Source organism: Aythya ferina (assembly GCF_964211825.1).
Source record: "Aythya ferina genome assembly, chromosome: 7".
NCBI classification, from domain to species: Eukaryota; Metazoa; Chordata; class Aves; order Anseriformes; family Anatidae; genus Aythya; species Aythya ferina.
The window spans coordinates 841,483-869,052 of NC_140302.1; the positions used below are offsets into that span (position 1 = coordinate 841,483).

Sequence of the window (27,570 nt, forward strand, 5' to 3'; positions counted from 1 at the left end):
GACCGGGATGGACTGTACATGTACTGTCTTTGAAGCCTACTGCCAGCCTCAGAGGTGGCAGAATTTCCTCCTGCAGCAATCTGAGTGGTCTCTAATCAGAGAAAGCAGACCTTCCTGTCTTGATTGGAAATTTTTAAGTTAAAGGCATTTTACCTCCACCTTGGTGTATTCGTTCCCAAGGCAAAACCCTCTTCACTAGGAATTATTTCCAACTTGAATTTTGTTTCAGCTTCCAGCCACAGAAACATGAAATACTGTTTTCACCACCTAATGGGCATTAGCCAATTTAAAATGCAATTACTGTTCTTGGTCATAAAGGAAGACCCCTACTGAGGGCTCAGACTGTCAATAATGGATGCTGATTGTACTGATTTGTCATTGATCTTCTCAGAATCTCTGTCTTTGCAAACTTAAAGTCCTGAAAAAGTCTCTGTGCAATATGTATAAGCGAGCCTTTAATCCATCATCTTTATTTCTCACTATCTTGTGTTGGCAGAGGGTTTGGTGCCCTATGGGAAATGCAAGAAAACAAATATCTGACTCTCCTTACAGGATCTTGTAATCAGACAGAGAACGTAGCTGAGATGCTAAACATATTGATCAAGACTAACTCTTTTAAGGGGATCTGCAATTTCTGTGTTTCAGTTCTTTCTGTAGGGTTGTTCCTCTTCTGACAATGCACCTTTTAACCAAACCACCTAGCCTCTCCCTCCTTCGAAGATTCTCCTTAAGTTTATTTTCCTGTACAGCATTCTATTGTGAGCTTCTCTGCAGAGATCACTGGCTAAAGAAATGAAGTGCCTTATAACGCCTGTCACAGGAGCCTCAACCAGGAAAAGGACATTTCAAGACCGCTTTAACAGCAGCAGCTCAAAATACCTGGTGCTGTGGGGACTTGATAAACCTTTCACTGAGCCTGGCCCCCTCTATGCAGCACCCCAAGGAACCTTGCCCACTCTATCACTTCTGAGGAACTTTTGTGACACTGCTGTTTGCATGGCTTAGCCTGACCCTCGGGCTGGCATACTGCCTCTCACATGTTCATTACTGACTTATTCATCGCCCAGAAGCAGAATTCAGCTGGTGAAACACACAAAATCAACCCTTACCTACCTCCAAAAAACAAAGTCCACAGATGATTTACATGTATATATGACCACTTGTCCCTTTTCTCAAAAGGGCGCCAAGTAAAAGCAAAACAGAATCCATGGAAATCAATCACCACCACCTTTTTTTTGCAGATTCAATGGGATCAGGGTGAGCAAGTGTTATATGTTGGCCAATGGCAACTGGAAAAACCAAAGGCCTGAAGTGCAATTGCACGCAGTAATTCCCAGCCAAGGCAAACGATTAATTTGTAACTAGTTATTCTTTTCAATTACAGGGTACTTTTCCCAGAAATCTGTTTTCTCACTGATCTGTCAGCTGCAACATGCCCTCCAGTGCCCTGAGATATTTGGATATTTTAATAAGCTGAACTCCTGTGAAAACAGCAATTACTGCATGTTGGGGCTAAAGAAAACCTTGGAAATGAGAAGAGATGCGGGCCCCCAGATCAGTAGACATTTCCTTAATATACTGCATGTCATCTCTCACCAGCCTTTGTCATGTGCCCTTTAAAGTTCATAATTGATCTATAGTAATGTACCATAGCAAATAACTTCTACCTATATTATCATTATACTGTTGCTGAGTTACTGCTTTCTGTTGCATATTTTGTCTGTGCCAACTTGTTAGATAAGATCATCTTTAAAGTCTGCTGAAACTCAAAAAGTTTTACTTCTCAAAAGAGTCTTCTGATTACTGCAACTGCATACATACACCTGTGCCTTGAATAATTCATGTCTTTTTCCAGTACTAAGATCTGGAGGAGAAATACTAGGATAAAGAGGAAAATATATGGGCAAAGTCTAAGGCAAATGAGCAACAATAGGAAAGTAATCCTGGGGTAAACATATTGTCATTTTTGTGGCATTTCCATAGAACTCCACTCTTGGCAGCTTCTATAACCCCTGCTGATGCTCACCAGCTTTCTTTGAAGCTTGGTCTCTGAATTTATGCATGGAAAGCAAGGTTCTCTCCCATGCAGATTAGCTTCCATTAGATCTCTCTTCCAGTCTATCGTTTTTCTCCCATTTGTTATCTGTGCAATTATACATTCCTCACAGCCCATACAACTGCCCTGCAGCCACTGCCATGTAAGCTCGGCAGTGCAGGGCTCTGCACGGCTGCCTCACATTGCATTTACAGTGCCCCAGCCCAAACGGCTGCAGGTAACACCTCCAGGCACACCTGCACAGTGGTGACATGGTACCAAAATTCAGTGAACCACCCGTTCACTGGCCTGGCATAAATCTTATTATTGCTTTACATTAATCAAACATGTAAATTGCTGTTCCTCTTCAGAGGTGGATTCATTTCTGCCTTTGTCTTTTTGGATTTATAACCACAGCCACAGAAACAGGTATGTAGCATCCTTCATCCTGCACAGCTAAAATCCAAAAGGATCAACAGTACAACAAGATTTATGAAAGGAGTATTTACAACTTTGTACATTGTTCTTTACAAAATAGTAATGCTTGCAGTGGGGGTGCCTTCTCAACTCCAGAACTCATTTTCTCTCAGGAGATCAATTGTTTTTTTGGGACACAGAGTTTTGTTCTGGCTTGGCTGCTTCTTTGCATATGGCTGTGCTATATACAGATAAGCAATTTGGATTAAACAATGATATACTTAGTAGATCAAAGGCAGTGTTGTTCATTTATTTTTTAAATAATGTTACTTATAGGCTTCACCAAATGGTGGGTGAAAGAAGACTGCTGTTTTAATGGATTATTTTTTTCACAAATAAATTAAGACACATGCATCTTTCCCTACCACCTGAGGCATACTGTGTCAGCACAGCTCCCTCCCACAGGAGCTATTACACGTGGGCATTGAGGCTTTCAGGAGCAGAACATGGGCTGTAGCACACAGCACGCACGGAGGTGGCATCTTTCAGTGTCCCTTTGTTTAGGTGTGGAGCCGCCGTGTGTTGGTCACATCCTGACCGTAACTGCCAGGTGAACAGCAGAAGTTACCCACCAGTTACACTGTCCAACTACCACTTGGGTCTCTCTGCCACTGCCAGCCAGCCACCCACCAGAAAACAGCTAAATCAGATCCTGTGGGCTGGGGTTCATTCCTCCCAAATTAGCTACTTACTGGTTTAAAAGAATTTCTGTCTGACACAGCCATATTCTTCCTTCCACATGTACAGTTCTGGTACTTTCTGCACGTCCAAGTCAGGCAGTCATGCTGACGTCCACCAGCAAAGGTCTCAGCCACCCATGTTCCCAGCCTTACACACATCTTGTCCCCTATGCCAAAGGAGAAGCCAAGTCCCCATCAAGCCCTCCTGACAGGCTCTTCTCTGGCCAACCACCCCAGAAGCCCTCCCTGCCCTGCTTACAAAATGTTAAATTTCAGTCAGCTCAGATGGATGTTACCTCCCTCCCAGTCAGCTGGGACCAAGGCTCCTGAACCAAGAAAAGGATTACAAACGGGCAAAAAGAGTGCCAAAGCCCGTCCTGTCCTCCTGTGATCATCCTCACCGCGAGGCCAATGGACAGCGGGAATCAAAGTAGAGAGAACAGCTTTCTGACATGAGTGATTTAGATACAACTAAATAGGTGTTAGGATATTTTAACTGGGAACAGTGTGAGAAATAGCTGGGTTTAATGTCACTACAGGGCAAAATCTGAGGTACACAGAGGCGGGAGGGTACCAGGGGCGGGTCAGGCCTGCGCGCTGCCGGGCCTCAAACCAAGCTGCACAGCGAGTCAGGCCCGTCAAGGCTTTCTGACGGGTATGTTTTAGCCCAAAGCATTAATCATGGCATTACCTGGAAAATCCCGTCACAGCTGCCTCCTGAGGGGATCAGGTACTCTCTGAGCAGCATCAGGCCCTGTGCCGTTGTAGGAGGCACTGCCTTCTGCCCTGCTGCACCCTCGAGCCCTACCTGTGGTCCTGAGCCCTGAAACGTAACCGCGGGATGGGGCCAGGAAGCAGGGTGGGAGCTGTAACCAGCCTTGGTGTGAGCCTGGTTGGAATTAGGGAAAATTACAGAGAAACGATCCTGGGTGTTGAGACGGACACTACAACCCAGTCAGAAAGTGCGATAGCGCTGGCGGAAAGGGAAAAATGCAACACAGATTGCTCTTCCTTGAGGCTAAGGGGAAGGGAGGCCTAGAAAACATCCTAAAATACCTCTCCAATGCCACGAGGCAGCACATTGAATTGGATGTTAAAACTGTCACTTAACTCCCAGAGATCTGATAAACTTAACACTATCACTCTACACTGACTGATGAGCAGCTCACTTCATTTGCTGAACTTGGACTGTGTTCACAAGTCTTAGAGGCAAAAAGTTTCCACAGCACTTGCATAAACGATGGCTGCCTCACCACAGGATTATTAATCACTCCACCGCCTGGTGAACTCCTTCTTTCTCTCTGCTCTCCCACGAAGGGGCGCATGGATAGCAACATCTTCCACAGCAGCTTTACAGAAAACTGAAAGCTTATCCTAACAAGTATACCACTGTTATTAATTTTTGCCAAGTACCTAATGGTATAAACTATACAAAACAAAAACCCCATAGTATTTGTTACAGCTATGAGCTTGATATTAGGGTGCTAGGATACTTTAGGCTGTAAGAAGTGCCCAAAACAATATTTATCATGTCATCAGGAAATGAACACTAAATCCTCCTAAGCTTTTGAGAAAATAGACACTTCTTTTGGAGTGTACTCTCCTTCATCCTCTCACTCTTATCTTACTGAAGTACCACAAACTGACTCTTAGCAGGGCTGAAGAGAAGGGTGTTATATTGATGTACAGAAATTATGTTTCTGCATTTCTCCCGTGCAGACAAAAATGATGTCTCTTCAGCATGGTGATCCCTTTCATAACTTTCATAAGGGGTAGAAAAGTTTTCATTACATTTTTCTTCTTTAAATGAAAGCATCTTTAGTACTAATACAAACAGAATTCGGGGTTATACATCTAGAAAAGTCAGATTTAACCACCCCTCCAGATCTGGTCATTTTTTGGTTGATGATTGAGAACAGTTTTCTCCCCCCTTGTAATTTAAATCCTCAGAAGTGTTGATCATTTTTATGAGGGTCAGTTAGAAATCCCATAGGTTTTGAAACTTGTTAGAGATTATAGAGCCATAGAAGACTAGGCTGGATTCTGATCTTCAAGAACTTCTCTATTTTATTGCTTCCAAGGGGCTTGTCAGCTTCCTACTGAAACACAGTTCAGTAATTGTGCAGTGAATATAAATGAGAAGGCAGCTTTTTATTAGCAGTAAATGAGCAGGTTGATTGACATTAGGGATCCTCTTTATATAATTTCATTGACAAAAGCATATGCTGGTAGGCATCTCTGTTTTCCAATAACACATTCCTATATGTAATAAAATAACTCACTACAAAGTATTAAGCTATTATGTTACTGATCACTTGGAATATGCCTCTGCTCTGATTCCTCCTACAAGCAACATCAAAAATGTATTAACACTTTATTTTTATTTTTACTTTAAAATTGTTTAAACTTCTTAATACCAAATTTACTTACAACAACTATTTTGTCTACAGTTCTAAGGTTATCTGAATTAAACATTCCACTGCAGGGCAATCCTGAGTGGGCTCTTCATCGGCTTTTAGAAGAACGCATTTCATTAGACCTCATTACATCCTTTCTCATTGCTTATAGAAGACCAGTCTATTCCCAATCCTCTTCACAGGGAGGTTTCATATTTACACCAGCTTTCTGAGAACCAAGCACAGCTCAGCCTGAGGCATGCAGCACCTCATGCACTCACAAAAACAAATTGCTGTCATGAGATAAAGGAGTCCATAACAGACTGCAGTGAAGTCAGGTAATTTCAAGTCTGTTTTAGGTGTTGAACTAACCCTTCCTAAGAGAGCTCTCAGTAATAAGTTTCCACCACTTCCTCCAGACAATCATTTCCAAAATATAACTGTTCTCTCCATTTTTTTCTATTTACATTGGCCTTTTACATGTTTGTAATGTTATGCACCTCCTCCTCCATCCCAGTCTTCCAGTTTTTTTGTTTGTTTTTGTTTTTTACACATTTTCTTACCCTACTTTATGTTCATTCTGAGTTTCTCTTTTTTTTTTCTTCTATACCCCTCTCATTGCTTATAATGTTCCTGAATTGTCTGTATTATATTCTGTACAACAAATATCATACCAGTCACATATGGCTGAAAGAACTGGTCAAGTCCAGAGAGAATAGATGCTTTGAAATTATTTATTTTTGCAAATGTTACCAAAGACTGGTCCACTGGAAGTATTGGCCTTAGCCTATTTGGGACAGTATTGAAAAAGGAAAGCTAGAAGCCCTCTGAGGTTCGGTATATCTTATCAAGAACTAGATCAAGGAAAACCTGCTTCCAAAGCTTGATCTCAAGTTTCACAATTTTAATTATTCTTTGATGCTTTGAATTTCAGATGCCTGTGTCAGTCATACAGCCAAGTGGCCCGCAGTTCCCAAGCTCAAAATGAAACCAGAGGCTAATGCAGGAGCCATCCACAGAAGCCCTGTGGGAGGGTACTGAACACTTCAGTAGAAATGGACAAGACCTCACACTTCTTTAACTTTAACTTCTTTAAAGTTAACTTCCAGAAGACTACAGCAATTCAACTACTTGCTTCATTTGTTGCCTATGGCCAGAGATTAACTGCAAGATAAACCAATATGACATGATCCATGCCAAAGGAAAAACAATGGGATGTTTTGTGTAAAACTGCTTTATATAATGGAAACTACCGGAGAGGTAATTAGCATCATGGCAAAGACAAAACATTTATTTAAGCAAAAAAGGCTGAAGCCTGAAGTAGTCCAGTGGTTGCAGAACTCTTCATCAAACCCTACATTCACTAACAGAATGTTTATGTAAAAAAAGAAAAAAGTGTCCTGATGAACTGAAAAGAACACTGTTTACAAATTTCCAGTACCTTTAATTTAGTGTTTGTATACTTTTGCATTGGTATTCACAGAGAAAGAAGCAAATTCAGTTTCCAATATCAATCACATTTTCATTTTTATAATAGTTTTTCTTCCCATAACATTAAGTGGTGCTTAATAATGCATAAAAAAAGAGTTCTGGGATTTTTAAATCTCTGAAAATAGAGAAGTCACATGAAGTACAATTGTGATGCATCAAATTGGATTTTATGAAGAATGCAAAAGAGTTTCATGAAAATTACTCTAAAAATTATCACATTTACATTTTTATAAAATAGGTGGGAGTTGAATATGAACACTGATATTGCATTAAAGGTCCTCTTTGGGATTTCTTAGATTGCATTACATCTGAATGCAATACAGCCATATGGCTCAGACTGTTAAAGGCTACAAGCAGCTAACTAGTGGTAGGAGTACCAGTACACATGACGGGCAACATTCCCAAAACCGTATTCAGATTGAGGTTTTGATTTAGAGGATAAAAGTGTCACGTCCCTTATTCACCTCTTGTTTAAATGCAGCACAAGCCATGGGGATACATTTACATCTAGGGCTCTTTACTGATTTGTAAAGCAGATATGTGAAGTCACGCACAGCCTAAACCAAGACGATGTAATACAGAGCCTTTTAAGTAGCTCTTATTCCCTGCAGGGTTACTTATTCACCATCCTGCACTGCCACCGAGCCCCCAGACATCCTGGCCTGCCCTCGCCGCCTCCAAGCAGGCTGTTGACCCAGCTTCCTGGCAGAGATGTGAAGCAGGGGCAGAATCCCACTGCTCCTAGCTGTGCTATTGATCTGCTGCTTTAAAAACACACACAAAAATCACAGCCAAAAAACACTACACAGGAGACTGATTCCTCTCTGTACAGAGTTACCTGACAGACTTGTTACTTCCAGGGAAAAAAGACTGTTTTCAGTAGAATCATGTAGTTTTGGTTTAAAGTTAATTGATTAAACCAGTCAGGTCCTTTTTATATCATGGCTTCCTTCTCTCTTTTCCCCAAAACCTGAGTTGTGCATTCTTCAGAATGACGGAGCTGGTGCTGTGACATGTTTATGCGAGAAGTCTAAACCCCTGAGAGAAACAGTTGAAATTAATTACAGAACATCTCAGAACTGGATGTCCAGCAGCTCAAAAGATGTCAAAATTAAAGGAACCGATGTGAAATAGGGAATGTAAGATGGAATTGGTAGAGGAGCCATTGCTTATAACAGTCGGTGGGATGATTGCTTTCCAGTTTGACTTGTAAAATCAATGGAAAACTGGGGAGTGAAAGAGGAAGAAAAGGAGAGAAAACCAAGAAGAGTAAGGAAAAAGGTAAGAAAAGACGATCAAGGAGGGATAAACAATGTTTAAAATTGTTAGTTGATACTCCTCAGGCGAATGAAACAGGCATGGACTTAAACATTTTATGGAAGTTTTACTCCTTCCCATTTAAGCACAGGGGCAGTAGAACAATGGAATTCATTACAGCTATAGCTAGAGAATAAGAGATTTTCTGGAAGTCCCTATGATTTCTGTTCACTTTATTTTCAAGGAAATCACGAGTTAAGGAAAGCACTTCTGGAGAGAGAGAGAGAGAGAGAGAGAGAGAGAAATTGCTCCCTTTTTTTTTTTTTTTTTTTCCAAAGGGTCACCTTAGGAATCACCATATGCTTACACAAATGAAGCCTCAATCCACAATCACTCACAGAAATAAAACCTATGCATATAAAAAGATGAAGAGGAACAATTAATTGATGGCTGGACTCTGATCACAAATCTGAGTTTTCTGATGTGAAGACGAATTATTTGTTACTCCTCCTGTCCTAGCCAGGCCCAATACAATCCACTACCTCTACCCCTCACATAGCAAGTGCACCATTCTCACCCCTGTGCTTATGAATATGTTATAAGTTGTGACTAAATGTAATTATGTAAATGATAGTCATTTGTTTGCTATACAGATTAACGTTCTGCTTCATTTGGGGTCCCAATATGGAGCAGCAGAAGTTTGAGATTTGCAGCTGTGCCTCTGTGTGGTGCTGCCTCTCATCTAAAAATTAAAATGAAGATGAAATTTGTCTTTTACTTAGTGTGAACAAAACAAACCATCCCTCTGTTACTTAGTGTATTATCTATTACCTTCTACCAGGAGCAGAATCCATCACCCTTCCCAGCGGTGGTAAACTCCTGGGGCATAATTTCATACACCTCCAGCTCCATAATAGAACGCCAAATTGTTAATTAGAATCCCAATAATGGGTTTGCTTTTTCTATTGATGCTTCCTAGAGCTAAGCTTCCTTTGTCAAAACGGGATGTGTCAAGATGCATACAAAGTAAAGTTCTGCTACAATGAGAAGATTTGGCTAATAAAGATTTCTGGGAAAAGGGTTTACAGAATGGGGAAACCTGTTTGGCAGTTAACATGTTTTCTCATTTTGCCTCAGTATTAATCTGAGAATTTCGGTGGGAAGGCTGGGTGTCTAAAAAAGAAAATCTCTCAAAGTAAATGCCTGAGTGGTCAGAAGCTTGCATGTACACATCTCCTTAAGACAAGTCACAGAGGAAACTATCTGTGCATTGCTGGCAATTCCTCCTCCCTCACTAGAGAGCCACCTGGCAAGGTTTTTCAGAACCAGACTACAACGCTGCTGCCAGGCAGACTGGTTCCACAGAAAGTCCCAGATTTAACGGGATCTCAAAGTTAGGCAGCCTGTTTCTCTCATTTAAAGCAGTAGCATTATGCAGACTAAACACTGCTTCATGTTACTATAGGAGTTCCAGTGCTCATAATAAAGCTATCCCAAAGTGTTTAGAATCTATTTTCTAACGAAACCTTTTGAATTATGCATGTCCCTACCTAGCTTAGAAGCTGCAATGTAAGTAGCTTTAGGGAAGAAGGATAAAACAAAACCTGCCAGACAGAGAGACTTACAAAGGTGGCGGCCAGTTTGTTCAAAGCAAGCTAAAAGATACAATTCTTTTGCAGAAGTTTCTTTTACTGACATCAGCACGTAGACTTGCCACGTAAGCAGTGTGGGATGGCAATGGTGGCAGGAACAGACTGCACACACATTCCAACACTTTATTACTACAAGTCCAATATTCAGGAGAAAAGAATATCATCTCTTGGAGCTCTTCTACACATAGAAGAGAGCTCATAAAGTTGTTTCCCCCCCATTATTCCTTAAACTATATACCACAATTCTCCTACCACAGTTACAGAAGGACTACTTAACTTAGGATCTCTGTGAGTAACAAACAGGACTTCAGTGGGGCCCAGGGAGTGTCAGAGAGCTGCATTAAAGGCTGTGCTTCATCACCAGCCTCCTGAGTGGCTGTGGTCAGGTTGCATTTAAATGGTGGCCAAGGCACCTTGCCGTCTGTGTTGCTCTAGGTGATGTGGTAATACTTTCACACCTTACAAATTGTCCTGTTTGTAAATTGCTCAGAGCTTCTTAGGTGAAAGGAGGATCTTAACCTGGAAAACAATACTTTTGACAGTGCGTTGAGTTCGCAGCTTTTATACTTTCAAGTCATATCCCTTTGGAAGAATACATCCAGAGTATTTGGAACATTAAAAAATGCCACCCACAGCAGGAAGACATCAGTTAAACATTTTTTAACATATTCCTGATTGATTCCTGGGGATTAACATGCATTATTTCATTATATACATACACAGTGAAAGTTACAGGAGAGCAGTTCATACGGCATGCTTCTCTTTTATAATTTAACAGAAAACATTCTTTATCCCTATTTTAATGTTCCCTTACTTCCATATGCAGAATGATAATCTGTGCACGGGAAGCCTGCCTCCAGCCAGCCTAAATCCATTTCTCACAGTACTCAGGCATCACAGAGAAGCATAATTGTATAGCCTCGGTGACAGTAACAGCAGACCTGACCCACTAGGATGCTCCATGAGTGCAACCAACTCAAATATTCATAAAGCTACTAATTTATTGCAAGTACTTGGCTCCCATCAGGGTTTTCCCTTTGATTGCATGCAGATTGCAAGCTTAAAATGTCTTCTTGCAATGTGGAACTGTAGGAAACTAATATTTCAGGCAGCAAAGTATAGGCAGAGCAGAACAATGCCACGGCTTTCCATACTTGCACTAAAGGAAACGTTTTTCTCACTAAGTAATTATTAATTGCATGTGCAAATAACTATGGTTGAGTAGTTGGTTTGTTAAACAGCAATACAGAAATTGATTTTTCATAAAAATTCAGTTTTGTGGAGTTATGCTTTTCAAAAATATTTACCTGTTAATATTCTTTGTAAACACTGTCATATGCTAGAGGATTGTAAGCTGTTACACAACAATGTAACAGAATAATTTTTAATAAAATTTTTTACTTCTCATTTAATTACAAAAAAAATATATTTTTCCTTTCTTTCAGAGTGAAACATAACAGTAGGAACTGACAGGATAAAACTTAGAGCACTTACTGAAGAGATATTATGGCAATAAAAGTTATGTTTTTTTCCCCTGTGTATTCCAGCAAAAACACTATTTTAACACATTTGTTCTCTAAGGTTTGGCCTCAGGTCACTGTTTCCAATTCTTTCCAGGTTATGAATTAGGGACTAGGCATTGTAGACAAGAGGTAGGCTGTGGTATGATGAACTAACATTCAGATTATAAATTCAAATATATAATTTGATGTCTTTTTAAATGAAAAGGAAGAACGTTAACTAGCAGCATTTGGCAGCACAAGAGAGCGCTAAGCATGAAGTGGTCATGCACTACAAGCATTGCACAAGCCAACATACGAGATTGTGAGCCAGGCCTGCACATGCTGTCTTGCCAGTGTCTCAGCCCTTCTTCAGAAGGTGTTTCCTATTGGTGTTAATTCAGTCCTTGGCAAAGATTGCTGGTTCGGGTTTTGTTGCTTTATTTTCAAACTCAGAAAGCAAATTCTTGTCAGTACTTCAGACCTACAAGGTCTGCAACCTATTCTCAAGAAGACCCAAAGTCAGTGGTGCATCTACAGACGATAGCCCAAGAAGCTCTGCTGACCTGAAATAAAACTGACTGGTTGGACTTCATGTCAGACGTGGGACCCTGGTTCTCAGATGCTCATGAGTCAGTTTGGAGAATAAGGCCTTCCACACAGGGAAAGAAAAGCATCCCTTTAAAGCCTGCTAGAATGACTTGAAGCTGTAAATATGAAGATATTTGTGACAGGAACACCAGCTCCTTCCACCTGCTGAGCAAGTCAATACCAGCATGAAGAGGCTGCAAAGAAATGCTAAGCTGATAAATGACTTCAGGTCGCCAATAAAGCAACAAGTCGGAATGGTCCCTCGCTGCTGAAGGGCCCGTAAGCTCCCCATGGGGCCCGTTAGCTCTTTAGCTGCCCAAACAGAACCTCTGCTCGCCTCCAACAGCTCCCCGTCCCCACAATTCCCCAAAGGCCCAGCTTTGACTCCTGAACCAACTCCCTGTGCCAGCTACAGAGAAATGAGCTTTAAATGACTCTGGGAAGAGGCAGCTGGACATGGTTGCTTTGCTGCAGAGTTCTTGTTATACATTGCTGATCAGGCACTGACTGAAGCAGGCCTCTGCTAGGCACTCTGACTCTGTTACCAGGAGCACAACAGAGGAAAACACTCCATATGGGAGCAAACAAAAACCCAGAGCAGCTCAAAGCTCTGCCAAAGCTGAGCAAAAAAGGAAGAAAAACTCTTCAACTAGGACGGTGTCTAGAGAAGGTGAAAGACCTTCTGCAGGGCCTGAAAAGCAGGCCTCATGGCAGTGAAAAGGAGCACACTCATTAAGGATGTGACAACCAGGTCACGGGCCCCCAGCACAAGAAAGATGTGGGCCTGTTGGAATGGCTCCAGAGGAGGGCCACAGAGGTGTTCAGAGGGCAATCCTCTGCTGAGGACAGGCAGAGCTGGGGCTGCTCAGCATGGAGAAGAGAAGGCTCCGGGGAGACCTCACTGTGGCCTTTCAACACTGAAAGGGAGTTTATAAAAAAACATAGAGACCAACTGTTTACTTAGGCAGACAATGGTAAGACAAGAAGTGGTTTTAAACTTAAAGAAGGAGATTTTGATGAGAGGTTAGGAGGAAATTATTCACTCAGGGGGTGGTGAGGCCCTGGCCCAGGCTGCCCAGAGAAGCTGTGGCTGCCCCATGTCTGGAGGTGCTCAGGGCCAGGCTGGATGGGGCTGGGGGCAGCCTGGGCTGGGGGGAGCTGTCCCTGCCCATGGCAGGGGGCTGGAGCTGGGGGGGCTTTGAGGTCCTTCCAACCCAAACCGTGTGATCCTGTGACACCCTGACATAACAGTAACGTAACACCGTGCTATCAGACCTTGAGGACTACTGACTGTGAAGATAAAGAAGATAAACTTTACATTTATCTGTTTTAAATCATATTAATTGTTTTAATGAGAGTTAAAAAAACAACTGGGAAGGATTTTTGAAGTTCAGAAAGCCATCTTATAGTTTTAAGAGCCTACACAGCTTTTTAATAAGAAACTTGTCTGTACTTTTGGACTGAGACAGGACACTCTCCACTAAGAGCACAGGACTCAGAACTAGGTCTTTATGAAAAGATTGGATTTGGCCTAGAAATTGTTCACCTGCGGAGCCTGAAGCCAGGGTCTGCAGAAATGGGAATAGCCTACCTCATGGATAACAACACTAGCCAAGAGATTTAATGAAAACAATGCCGTGGGAGATGCTAAGGGGAAACAATGGTCAAAAGCACTTGTGACATCTCAGAAGAGAGTCCTGACACCCACTCTGCACAATGCCTATAAAAGTCTCAGGGGGTAGGCACATGCAGGAGGTGATCTGGTAGTCAGGAAATACCAGACATTTTAAAAAAGGACACAAAATGAAGACAAATGAGCCACCGAGAAAAGACAAAAATGAAACTAATGGAATCGCCTTCTGACAAAACATGACTGCCCAAAGACTCCCCTGCCCTGCGTCTCAGAACACCAAAATACAACACAGGGTGCTTATTGATACCTGAAACTATTCCCGTTACCTTCAGGTTGGTTGCCAATAATACTAAATTTAGTTTGGATAGAAATTGCTAGAGCTTGAAAGAAATGCCAGGAAGCAGTTAACTCCTGTTGTGTCATACAGTGTCTCTGACACACAACACGGACTGGTTAGGAGCAGGCACCGAATGAAGGAAACTTTTGTGGCTTTAGGTAATTGCAAAATCACAACTGAGAACACAGAAGATTTTCTGATAGGAAAATGGAAATGCTGAAATAAATACAAAATAAGTATACCAGGTACAGGGAAAAGACAAAACCAGACCCCTCGGGGTCAGAAGCATCATCTGCTCCTGTGCAGAGGTCCCTCTGCTGCCATGCCCAAACCACCCAGCTGCAGAAACTTCAGCCTATAGAGCAGTCTGCAAAATTTTGTGAGCATTAACTTAAAAATAGGGACTTCTCTGTTCAGGGGTGTTTTAGTACGTAAGCATCTTTCTCTTCAAAGGCCAGGCAAGGAAAAAGACAGTAAGAGCCTGACATGTCACAGCGGGTTAGCTCATTATGAACAAAAACAGCAGCAACCGATGACAGGGCAGAGGGAGCCTAAGTCTCCAGGTTAAATATGCTTCAACTGCCGGGGTCTTCTCTCTTTATCTCCACCGGGTCTAATTTCCACCTCTCCACTCCTCTCCTTGTTTGAGTACAGCACTTGCAGCGCAGCCAGCCGCTGACACCATTAGCCACTTCCCCACTGCCTTCCCAACAGTCCCCTTCTCCTTTAAACCTCAGTTCTGAACCTCTCAGTGTGAGCTGGCCAAGCAAAAGAGAAGGAGTGCTCAGAAGTGCTTCCTTCCCCACAGCCAGCCTCCGAAGAGGCCTCTTGTCTCCAAATGCTGCCCCCGTTCCAGTTAGGCACAGCTGCTTCTGTCAACACCCTCAACAGTACTGGTGAAGTGGAAAGCCCTTTCGTTCACTTATTTATTTATGGGATGGAGGGGGAGATGATTTTAGTACACACGAACAGAAAACTGCAAGGAGGAGATCTTTCAAATTGAATTTGTCCATGATGCAGCAAGTAAATTTTCATTTTATCTATCAGGCTATCAATAAATATTCATAAGCCTATTAACTGGAGCCCTAAGAGCTTAGAAATATCTGAATCTCATAATTCAAGATTCTTATCTACACTTCAACCCCTACCTCTTAAAACTATCCCTAATAACAGAATTTGCTTTCCTAGACATCACTACTTTAAAATACATTACTTGCATCCCCCCCCCAAAAAAGTCAGACATTGCTGTATGCAACCGCCTTTTGAACAGAATTTCTTCTCCTTTTTAATTTTTTTTTTTTTGACAGCTAAGGACACCCAGTGCACCAAGCCTAACAGTTAAATGCAGATGCTTTAGTCAGTCAGTTCCTGGGCCCCAAGTTCTCCACGTCCCACGAGAGCCTCCACTGCTGCCTGTAGCTTCTGGAAATATAGCTGGGTGGGAACTCACGGGATGCTTGAGCGCAGTTATGAGCTGATGCCAGGCTATTGAACATAATAGGGCTGATCTGAAGCTGAGATAGAAAAACAAGGGCCTGATTGCATTAATTTCAAGTTATCACAGTGGGCATAAGTATAGTACATCCACTCTTGGCACACGGGCAAGCAGGAGATGCCACTACTAATGAAGGCGTGCATTAATCTAACACAAGTACCGCAAGGCTCCCACTCTTGGGCTGCGCCTCCGCACCGGGAGCGCTGCTGCTGGTGCTGGGCACGCGGCCATTCGTGGCACCTGGGGATCACGCAGTGGGAGTTGGAACTGTGGTGTCTTCTCTCCGCACAGGGGTCATTAATGGTTTCTTGGGATCCCAGCAAGTGTTCTCTTCACCACAGCTTCAGCACCTCAAGCCATTGTTTCCATCCTCAGGTGTCTGAAGTGTCACTTAACGGCGCACTCCCATCTACCTTCACATGTCCTCTGCTGCTCAGTTACTCAACCCCAGCTAGGTGAGCTTCTCAGACCCATTACAAGTTTTCTGTTAAAATATTTCAGCATTATGGCATTCTCTTACGGCAGGACCTTTGCTGTCTTTCTCCATCCAACCACCTTTTATTCTGCAGTGATTTGTAACTTTGGGAATCAGGGGAGATGCTTACAGACGTTATTGATTTCAGCATTATGCCCAAGCTCTGTGGGTGTATCTGCCTGCACAGGTGAGGTTTGAATGCTCTGTAAAACCACAGGAAGGTTTTGAACATCTCCCGTAGCCTTGTTCAGAACATGCTTTGCTGGGCCAAGAGATTGCTTTTCTGCTAGCCCATGGGAGGATGAACTACAAACCACTGACATTTTTCAGAGCCAGCAGCCACAATGGAAACAGCACTGCATTTGATGAATATTACCCTTGTCTGAGTGCAGTACAGGAAGTGTTGACTGCATTGCTGCTTGCAGGGTAATTATACAAATAATGACCCATTTCTTTTCCCACTTTCAGTAACATCTTCATACAGAACAGTTATTGTTGCATCTCATTCACTTGTTTCTTTGAGCTTTCTGTATTTTATCTTTTGTTCCTGTTTAATTCCCATCTCTGAAACTGCAGGAGCTCATCTGCTACCAGAAAGTCTCTTCCGAACATCATTGCACCTTAAGCTTCACCTTTGTAGCATCAAGATCAAACACTGATCTTAGCAACATAAAAGCCAAGGGTACACAATGTTTTTGTGAGTTTTGAGGTATATTTTAACTGTGCAGCTACAAAATACGCACTGCCCCCAACAGACATTTCCAACAACCAGTGACAAGAGCTAAGGACAGCAGAGCTGACATCAGATCTCTTGAGCCACGTCACAATCTTCTTGCAAGAACGCTCCTCCAGCTGCTGCTTTTGAAACACTGATTTGTAGCATTTTGCTTTCTAACCCTGTTTTAACATCTTAGTTTTCTTCAGAAGGCTTTGTCTTCACTGTCCCAGTTACTCCTTCGTAATACTACCACATCCTTCTCATCAACTTATGCATATGGCCTCTACTTATCTAGAATATCAAAGTTATCACATCTACCTGTCTTAAAATAGCCACTCATGACCTCAAAATACATCCTTCATTTCATTAGCCTCCTTCACTTTGGGCCTTACTCTCAAGAGCAGTCAGTTTCGTGCTTGGTGCTATTGCAGGGATCACATAGGCTGCTCCAGATGTATACGCCCAGAAGAATCACAACTCCCTTGCCAATTTAGTGATGCACGTGCCACAGGATCAAGACAGGAGCATCCCCCTGTACTCATCAGTGCGGTTCCCTGCTATGCTGAGGAAACAACTTCCCTACCACCCCTCCGAAATGTCTGTGCTACAAGTGGAACTTTTCCTATCTTTCATCTCTGGGATGTTCTCTGCTTTCGCCTTCACACTAGTTGAGAGCTTTATAGATTGGTTGAAAAAAAAAAATAAATTCCCTCTCCTGTGCCCTTGCTTTGCTCTGTAGCCAAAAAACATTTCTTCCTCCGTATCTGCTGAGTTTGTCTGAACCACGTGCTCTGCTTTTCCTGCTTCCCTAGCAGGGGCGACTCACACTGAAGGCTGAGTGTTTTTCCACGTGCAGGTCACTCCTGCCTGTGACACAGGTCACGCCTGCTGGGAAGGGTGCTGGCCAGGTCCTTCCTGGGAACTCTGTCCAGATCTTGGTCAGTTGTCACATGCAATTCTTGGTAGTGCTTCAGGTTTGTCAGATGGAGGTCAGAGCTGATGGTAATGTTAGCTACACCTGTTCTTCCCCCTCCTCTGCCCTCATCACGTTCTTATTACTCTAAGAACTCTTCCCTAATCCAAATTGCCCATTCATATCCTGCCTTCCAGCACTCTAATCCAAAAGCAAGAGCTATTTCTCATCCTTAGGCACTTGCTGGTTGTCTCAGATATTCCCCAATTCCTCCCTCAGGAAAGTTTAGTTTCTACAAAACAAAGATAAACTCAGGTATTCAGTCACCTGTCTGGCTTTCTTCTGCCTGTTCACGTGAGAAAGCCACAAAGCACACGATCTATATATACCCTTTTCTTTCTTCCCTTCCAGTCAGTCTCAGAAACTAGGCGGACTTCTCTGAAAGCCGACCCACCTGCCTCAGGACAGGATCAGTTAGTGCCCATCTGCACAGCTTTCCCCTGCAGTGCTTTCAGATAAAAATCCAGAGGCTGCATTTTTTCTCCTATTTAAACTAATATCAGAGTTTCTTTTTCAAGCCACACTATTTTAATATAGACACCCGACAGAAACAGGCATTAACAGAAGACAGGATGAGCTAAGCAGGCTTTTATTATAACCCTCCAAAGCTTCCATCTCAACTGCACTGCTAACCACACATTTAGGGAGTGACCAAGCCATTTGACCTTTACCTCTTAGAGCCACAAAACACCTGTACAGGGACTGGCACACAGTGAGCAGTGCACTACTGACTTTATGTCACTGTGATGGTTTGTAAGGTTGTCTGCAGTCACTAGCTTTGGGCATCTTCTAATGCGAGCTTCTGGAGAGAAACTAACTTGAGGATGCAGAAATGATTTGTGTTTCACAGATGGGTTTTGGTAAATTACAAGCGTAGCACTTTTGCTGTATTAAAAAAAATATGCTTACACATGCAAATGAAATGGAGACATGAACAAGACTTCTGTTGGTACAGAACTGCTTTATGCTTCTGCAGAGATCACAGTAGGTGAATATTCCACATATATACTGATCACACCTAATGTTTAATGGATGCACAAGGTCAAAGAACACAATGTCTTAAAATACGAAAGGATTAAAAAAGGTTGGGACATGCTACTTGGAAAGAATTTCAATTTATGAGGAACAACCAGGAAAATATTAATAAAGTGAGCAGTATCTGAAAATTGATGAGCACCTGTTGGGATGTTGCTATGACATAATAAATCAATTCATATCTAAAAACACTGCACAAAAAAGTCATGCATTCAAATATTTTGTCCCTGCAAATACCAGGGAGCACTTGCTGGGCTGTTGTTGTTTAACTCCGGTACCTGAACTACCAGTCTGGACTCCCAGTATCACCAGGGATGTTTGCCAAGTGGTGATGGAGAACACCTCAAATAAAAGATGAGTCTTTTCAGGAATCAGAAAGTATTTGAGTTATACTCTGCAAATATCCAGCTTTAACCACGCTTGTGCCAACTGATACTATTACATTACCAGTGGTTCATCACTGATGTGTTTAAAACTTGATTTCTCACCCTTTTTTTCCCCCCATAAGAGAGCATGTGTCTATAATGATCCAGCTACTACTGTTCATCACGCAATGATATTTTGTTTTGAATCCCTCCATAGAAGTTCCAAAGCAGAAATCTCACCTCGTGCTCAGGCTCTGACCTGTTAAGGTAAACAGGTTTGAGATGTAGTGAGTTTGGTTACATTTGGGCTGATGTGGCATATTTGTACATGCACCAGGGAACTGACCGATGAAGTTTTCCACCACATCAGGTATAATTCTTCCATCTTCTCAGAATTTTTAACATTTTACTGTGAATCTGAGGACAAGCAGCCAACAGGAAAACTGCAGCTTGCATGGAGGATGCAAGAAGCTTCAGAGCTTCTTGACTGGAAGCAGCTCCTGGGAAGACCTCCCTCAGCCATGGTCCTCCTGCTGACAAGGAAGGAAGTCGGAAATGTTCTGCAGGAAAACTTTGGAGAAGGATGGCAGAATGGCAAGCAGCATGTGCTTGATATGGAAAGCACTGAAAATGCAACAAAACAATTCTGAACAGATGGGTGAAGTGTGGCGTGTGTTGTAGGCCATAGGGTCACGATTAGGATTCTAAACATCCATACCCATTATCCAGAAACACCTCAGATTCAAAAAGTGAGGCAAGTAGAGGGAAATATGAGCAAGTAAAATGCTGCGATTTTCTGACAATGTAAAGAGTGACAGACGCCTACTTGGTAAAGTTACATTAATAATTGATTGTTTGAAGCATGTCAAAAGGAGCTGGTGTAGACAGTATGCCTGAGAAACCAGATCACGGGAAGGTATCAAAAACCAAAACAGTGGATTGTGTGTCCACAAGAGATAAGATGGAGCATGAGGAGTAACTAAATTATAATCAATGCATGAAATACAATAGCAAAAACTTTATATTCTTCAGAAGTAATAACTAGAGCAATTTTTCCTTGGTACTTTCACTGGTATTTTCTAGACAGTTGACTCACTTCTGGACAACATGCACCTCTTACACTGTTACTGGAACTTCCCCCTTGCAACTTTGACAAATCATGATCTTGCCAACTTTAACAGGATCTTTAGAAAACAAATTTCAAACATCTTTTTTCCTCCCCTTTGCTCATTACTTTCTTTAAACCCCTCTACCTGGGTCAACTGGTTGAGAACTCTTCTTCATGTAGGGATGCCAGCAAGGAGTTTTCAAAGGGAGAATAACGTTGCCAGCTTGCTGCTTGCCACAGAAACAAAACAAGTCACATTCACAAGAAGGTAGATTGTTTATAAAGCAATACAGAGATCAAACATCCCTTAAACCTTCAATACCTACGGGTCTGACTAGAGAAATATAGTACAACTTCCTCAAGAAGTATGTTTGCAAGGGCTCCAGCAAGCATCTAACAACAAATGAATCACATTTCATCCAATTCAATTACTAACAGGCACTGCTTCATCTTGTACTTTCAAGGTACAGTTCACAGAAATCTCTTCACCCACCCAGAGAACATCATTGATCTTCCTGTGCACCAACTATATTACTTTTTCAAGACAGCAATGCCGTCCCATATTCATAAGATAGAGAGTTTTTCTACGCCTCTGCACCATATCATTTCAGGATCTGATCTGGAGAAAGAAAAGCACACAAGGATAAAACAGAAGTAAAGAATTTCAAGAAGCAATACAGAAGTTTAGAAAAGCAGTAAGCTGTGACACAAAGACAAAGTGCTACTCCAGCAGATGATGTACAATGGAAATGTACTCTACCACTGGTAGAGAAACATATACTCCAGTTTACTCATCTGTTCTCCTAAGGACAAAGAGGCTTATTGCCACTAAATCAGGCAGAACACAGAAGTTACTGTAGCAACTACTACTTCGCTTGAGGAACAGTTTGAGCAAAATATTGACTAAAACACTACATAGCCCAAGCTTCCTTTAGCCATCTCATTTTTTAGGATAAGACAAAGCTGAAATAGTAGAAGCCTGTTCTGATATCACCAGTAAGACCTTTTCTCCCAGGAGAGATTTCTTCATCTCACGGACCACCCTCTCAGCCTGGAGCTGGGAGGTGGTGGTACAGATGCCCCAGGGGCCATGTGGTGGGCAACAGGGAGAGCTGGGCATTCCTCCTTACAGAAAGGAAAGGGAGAAAGAGCCAAGATTTGCATTTCCAGATCTGAACAGCTACAGCATAGGGTTTTATGGCTGGGCAGTATTAGCTTCACAGCAACACCAAGACAGCTGACAAGGAAAATCCCTCTTTAGAGTTGGCTTCAAAGCTATTTGAGTGAACTGCAGTTTTTGTGGAGTGTGTTAGTATAAATGTGCTAAATGAAGACACTTATTTATAATGCACCTGCATTGCTGACTGTGGCCTAGACCTGCTTGTTCGCAGAAACAAAAGAAGTCTGGCTTCACTGTGCCTTGAGGGCCCTTGGTGCACAGTTGTCTTTTTTCTGGTGTCATCCTGCACCATTCAAGCATACACTTCTACAGCCCTCTGTGCAGGTGATGTGAAATCATTTTGTGCTGTACAAGTGTTTTACATCAAGCTACTCTCTGGGCTGGCTGGATTTCCATTAGCCCCGTCCTCCTGAGAGTACAGCATGGCCTCTCCATCACATTACAGCTGAGCCTGCCATGAATGCCTTACACCCAGCCAAAGGGAGCTCAGAAAGCTGATACAGCTCTTCCAAGACTAACAAGACATTGTCTAAAGACGGAGAGAGAAGGTGGAAAGGGTGTCTGAGCCACTCACATCTCCAAATATACGTAAAACCATTTTGTTCATGAAATATCAGGCACAGAAGGTGTCTGAGAGGAGGGAAGTGCTGGTGTAAATGAAGTATTTGTATATATATTTTTTTAATATCAAAACACAGCCTATAATCAGAGTCCTTAACAAGCACGTTGTCCAGAAAAAAAAAAAGATTTTTGATGCTGAGTTTCATACTATATTTGGTTTCACTGACCAACTTGTGTATGGCACCAGTGGGTGCTTGCATGCTCACATACATGTATGCATTTGCATGCTGACACCTCTAGTGTGTCCCATTATAGCACACATGACTCATCCCTTAAAGCTTCTTCATTAGGACATCATTTCAGCAACCAATCCTCCCTCAGACATGCAAAAAAAAAAAAAACATGCTTACTCTTCCTGCCATAGAATATTCCTTCTTTACTTACAGGGCTGAAAACCAGGGTATATTTGACCTTTACACAAGGGACCACACGAGAGAAAAGCTCAGCAGCAGCGTACCCTAGGCAGTTAACCAACACACTGTTTGTTGGGCTTTGCTTAAGGTAGACCAAGTACCAAAATGGTCAACATTATAAATGAAAAATTGATGAACTCATTGACAGCTATTTGATTGTTTCATAGGTGGTGATATGTAACATGTAATTATTGTCAGATATAAAATGCTACATTAAACATCCCCGTATGTCTTTGTAGGTCTTGTGAAGAAACACTCTGCTTGCATTGAATGAACACACAAAAACAGTTAATTATCTCATTTTTCAGAAACGAGTACAAACTGGAAGACAGTCCACATGAATTACTATATAACTATCAGCCAGAAAAGCCAGAGGCAGAAACAAATTGAATTTGCTTAATTAGGTCCAGATCCAGTGAAGTGTTCACATACCTCTACATCAGTGAGCAAGCCTATGGACTGTAAACAACTCAAGATACCTTTGTTGAAGGAGAGCATAAAGCTACAACCTAGCACAGGTTCCAGCTTCAACAGATGATTTCTCACAGTCAGGATTATCTGCATGCTCAAGCTGTTTAAGTAATAGCAGGCTCCATTTGGAAGCAGTCAACCTAGCGCAGGCCTCTGCAAACAGTTTAGAAGTTCTGACTGGCATATCCCACGTAACTCAGATTGTACCTCATGTGCAACAAGGTAGAGGAGGCTGCAGTTTGCTTGGTCCTGTTTTTTTGCCACCTAACCTTACCCATAAAAGCAGCCTAGAAGACAGCTGGAGAGGGACTCCATCAGGGAGTGTGGCCATGGAACCAGGAATAACGGCCTTGAGCAAATGGAGGGGGGATTCAGATGAGACGTGACGTGAGGAGGAAATTCTTCACTCAGAGCACAAAGCACACGTGGGAATTAGGGCCAAAGATGCACCTTGCTTCTGTTCTTCTCCGTAAAGAAGAGAATGAAATTGCCTAAAAACCCAGGGTACAGGATGGGAGGTGCAGGGCAGTCCCTGTGGCCAAGGGGCAGCCTTTCTCTCTGGCAAGCCAAATGGCCTGGGGGAGCCAGCCCCAGAAAAGGGGCCCTCACCCCCCCCAACACAGATGGTACTATCGGCACCGTAACAAACAGGCCGGTCCCTCACACAGCCAGCAACAGGGGGCCTGGGCCCAACTGTGCCATGGGGTGAAGGTGGGAGCCCCATGCAGACAGCCGACGGGAGCAGAGGCATGCCAAGAGCCAGGGACACAGTGCCAGAAAGTGCCTGAAAGGGTTGTGAGGCACTGGAACGGGCTGCCCAAGGAATTGGCTCAGTCACCATCCCTGGAGGTCTTTAAAAGACATTTAGATTTAGAGCTCAGTGATCTGGGTTAGTGGAGGAATGGTCAGTGCTGGGTCAGAGGTTGGACGGGGTGATCCTGGAGGTCGCTTCCAACCTCGGTGATTCTGCGACTCTGTGATTTTGCTCCATCACTGTTTTGCCTACTGCCAAAAGACTGCCTGCTAGGGCATTGTAGGGACCATCTTGAAGCTGATTAACATCTAATTTTTTCCTCTCATCACTCTTCAGAGTCAGCTTTACAGAAGCAGGTTTCCATGCAAAGGAGAAAAACTGCTATCAAGTCTGCGGACTGCTAGAAACATGTAAAATTATGGATTTTCCCGAACCTTTAAAACCCCCGAATTTATTCAAAGTGTCCACATTTAGTTAAGAATCACTGGGCGAGGAAAAATGCTTGCTACCGGGCAAAGCAGACAGCTTATGTTATCAACTTGTGGATGGCACATGGGTTTTAGACATATTTCCTATCTGCACAGCAAGATTTATTTTGTATTTTCTTGAGATAAGACATCCATCTGTCAGGTCATTCAGACGTGGTAAGGAAAATACTTGCCAGCGCCTATTTGACACGTTGTGGGCATAAACTAGTTCTTGACTGGAGGGAATTTCCCAAATGTTGTAGAACAAGATGCAGCTCAGCTAAGGGGCAGAGTCCATATGAAGCACAGAGCTGCAGAGGAACTCATTCAAGTCAGCCCTAGTCCTGCAGAGGAACAAACTCACATTTAGAGAAATCTGATGAAGAGAGAGCTCACAAAGCCAGACATCCGTATTGATTTAGACAGATGTGACAAATTACGCTTGGCCTCCAACAAATAATCAGTCGAACCTAAGAAAACAAACAGTTTTGCTTAAGCAAAAAGTTTCACCTAAATTGACTTCTCAGGAAATTCCTATAATGTGATATAAGAATTAACTCTAGAGATATTTCTGAATAAAAGAACCAGATTACAGGATAAACAGTACAAAGGAAAACTGAAGCAATCCCAGATACTTGTCAAAGCTAAGCCATTTAGAAGGCCAATGTTTACAGAGGTGTCTGAGCTTTCAGCTCCTCCTGAATCCAGAACCAGAAGCGTGTTGCTCCTGGGGCCAGGAGCTGATGTCACTGTGTGCTTAGATAGTGCAGAACTGAGACTTGGAGGGGAATTAGCCATGCTTGAAGCTTGCAAATGTTTTGCACTATAGTGTACACTTTAACAGGCATATAGACATTTTCTGCTTCTCCAGTCCTGAAGAAGAGCTACTGAAGTCTGCATATCCCCAATCTAAGTAACTCGTGATAAGAATATGGATGTACAAAGGACATGTTTGATTTTTTCCCCTGGATGCTTGCTCTGTTACTCCAGTTTTTGTAAGAATGCGAATATGCCTTTAAAGAGAAAGCAAACATACCGAGCCAGCTTATGCTGCAGTAGCTATGACAACAGACTTTGAAACAAGTGTGGAAAAAGCTAGACCTGAATTTTAATTTCATTTAATTATTTTTTTCAGTCTACTCTTCATATTGACTACCTTGCATCTCACTCTGAATTCTACAGAAATTATGGTTTCTTTTTGCTACCAAATACATATGGTCTTACGTGTATGTAGCAGATTCTATCAATGTTATTTAGAAGTCAGAAGAGAAAGTACTTGGAGAATTAGTGGACATCTAATATCTTCAGATAAACACCAGACTGCCTTCTGGGGAATATGCTTTACCCAAAGATGCTGGCTCACCACAGAGAGGCACATGCAGGAGATCTGATTTCATGGCTTAATGGCTCCTTTTATCAAGGAACGATCCCATTAGATCAACTATTAGCAAACTGCATCCATCAGAGACCCATGATTATCTGTTAGAGGTGAGTTTTCCAAAAAAAAAAAAAGGAGGGGTTGAAACTTAGAGCTAGGACAGATTTTTGCTTGATTTACTAGCTGGGCAGGAATGGGAGAGAAGAGGCTGTGGTTCAAGCCTCACGTCCTTCTTTCCAGTCTTACCCACGGACCAATCCTTGATAGACAGTACCCACAGTCACGGATTATATCAGCTTCACTAGACACAGAAACTGACTTGCTATCCATATCTCCTTTCCCATTCCTCTATATTCCAGAGCAGAGAGCAATTTTTCCTCCTCCAACCAGCACTGCAGTTTAGAGATGAAGAACCCGTTCTTAAAAAAAAAAATAAAATAAATGTATATATCTACCTAAAAGCAGGGGAAAAAGCCTCTGGCTATTGCCACAACCATACAAGTGTTCCACCTGCCCTCTCCATTTGCTTTGAGCAGGCCCAAGGCTTCACACAGAAGTCAAGCCACTTCACAGCCATGACCATACAGAGGAGGAGTCACTTTAACCTATCCTGCAGTGATGCACGTCACCTGTGCTCCCAAGGCAGCTTACTGAACAGCAGCCAGCCATAACCACACACAGCTGACCGGGCCAGGAACACCACAGGACACCTTCCCTCCGCCCCAGCTCAGCACCCTGGGGCCAGAGCACCACAAGCTCCGTGTAAGGGACACTTTGGTACCACACCCTGCACCGTAGAGGGTGGCACCATGAGGTCCACAGTCATAAAATAATAATATAAAAAAATCAGATGACCATCATGCTACTATTTGCACATCAACTCCCTTAATAACTTATTTTCAAGTAGTCAGTCCTCAAAATCCTCCTGGAAAGCCAGAAGCACGTAAGGAAGAGCACAGAAAACACAAGCCTTTCTTTTCTTTCAAGTCTGATATCCTTTTTCCCCCAGTTTCTCAGTAAGGTGCCACCTGCTGCGCTGAACAAAGCACGAGTTAGACCAAGGCGTGTGGCAGGCAGCCTGAGCACGCAGCAGCTTCCTAGGGATGCATTACTGCTTAGCCCGAGTCCCAAGACCAGCGCGTGGCAGCCAAGCAGCTCTGGTGCGCAGCTAAGCGCCTACAGGCACAGAGCAGGCACCTCCACCCAGCAGATGTGGTGGGCTGCTGTATGTCCAGGCTTCATCCCTCTCCTTCCCTTGTTCAGTTTGTCTTCCCACTGCAGCCTTCTCTCACTCCCGTGTTAATTCTCCCCATGTTTCTGATCACTCCAACCCACCTGCATTGTGCTCTTATCTACTACCTACGAAGTTTTGGACAGTTTTGAAGTACTCACAGATTTCACCCACGGCTTGCACGCAACCAAAGGGAGCCATGGCAGCGAGTCCTCCGTTGGACGGCGAGGTTCAGAGTTTACTGGTTGCAGAAAATGAAGGTATCTTTGGGTAAGTGCTAAGAGATGTGAACGAGCATGAAAAGCAAAGCCTGCAACCGCAACCAGGCTCAGCTTCAGCATGCAGCTCACCCAGCCTCCATTTCACAAAGGGGCACTCCAGCTGGAGAAGCCTGTATTTAAGGAGGGCCCTCCCCTGGGCACAGCTGCCACCTTTTAACCAAATTCCCCCTCAGTTTAGGAGCAGAGAAACTGTGTTAACTCTCCAGTGGCTGGTTCGGGAGGGCAGGGCTCTCAGGGTGCTCCCTGTCACTTCATCTGGAAATGCTCCCGGCACCTACTCAATCTCCACTCTCCCAGCAGCAAGGCTCTTCCATCTTCACCAGGACCAGAACGAAGGACTCTCAGCATACGTTTTGTTATTTCCATAGGTATCACAAACAGCCCCTGTCAACAGCATCCTTGTTTCTGCACCCACTACTCTCACCATGTAGAACACCTTGATGAAGACTCTTTGTGAAATGCTTGCACAGCTGATTTCAAATTCTTCCTTTTTAAGGCAGATCTGAGTTTTTAAAAACACTTTTCCATTGACCCCATGGGCGCTGGATGCCAGGGAA

General features: G+C 43.0%; 1 protein-coding gene across 10 annotated transcripts in view; it reads right to left on the reverse strand.

The window, feature by feature from the left end:
- The window catches only part of LOC311439579 (uncharacterized protein), a 377,995-nt gene that overhangs the window by 88,944 nt on the left and 261,481 nt on the right, over positions 1-27,570 (reverse strand). For 5 of the 10 annotated variants that reach the window (XM_084525455.1, XM_084525448.1, XM_084525457.1 and 2 more), the window contains exon 1: positions 26,894-27,088. The exons of 4 other annotated variants lie outside the window; for them this stretch is intronic. In XM_084525455.1, coding sequence (XP_084381581.1) covers positions 26,894-27,073 — 180 coding nt within the window. In that variant the 5' untranslated portion in view covers positions 27,074-27,088. Of the gene's footprint in view, positions 1-26,893; positions 27,100-27,570 lie in introns of those variants that run through there. One more of the 10 variants, XR_014694836.1, reaches the window with a different exon arrangement.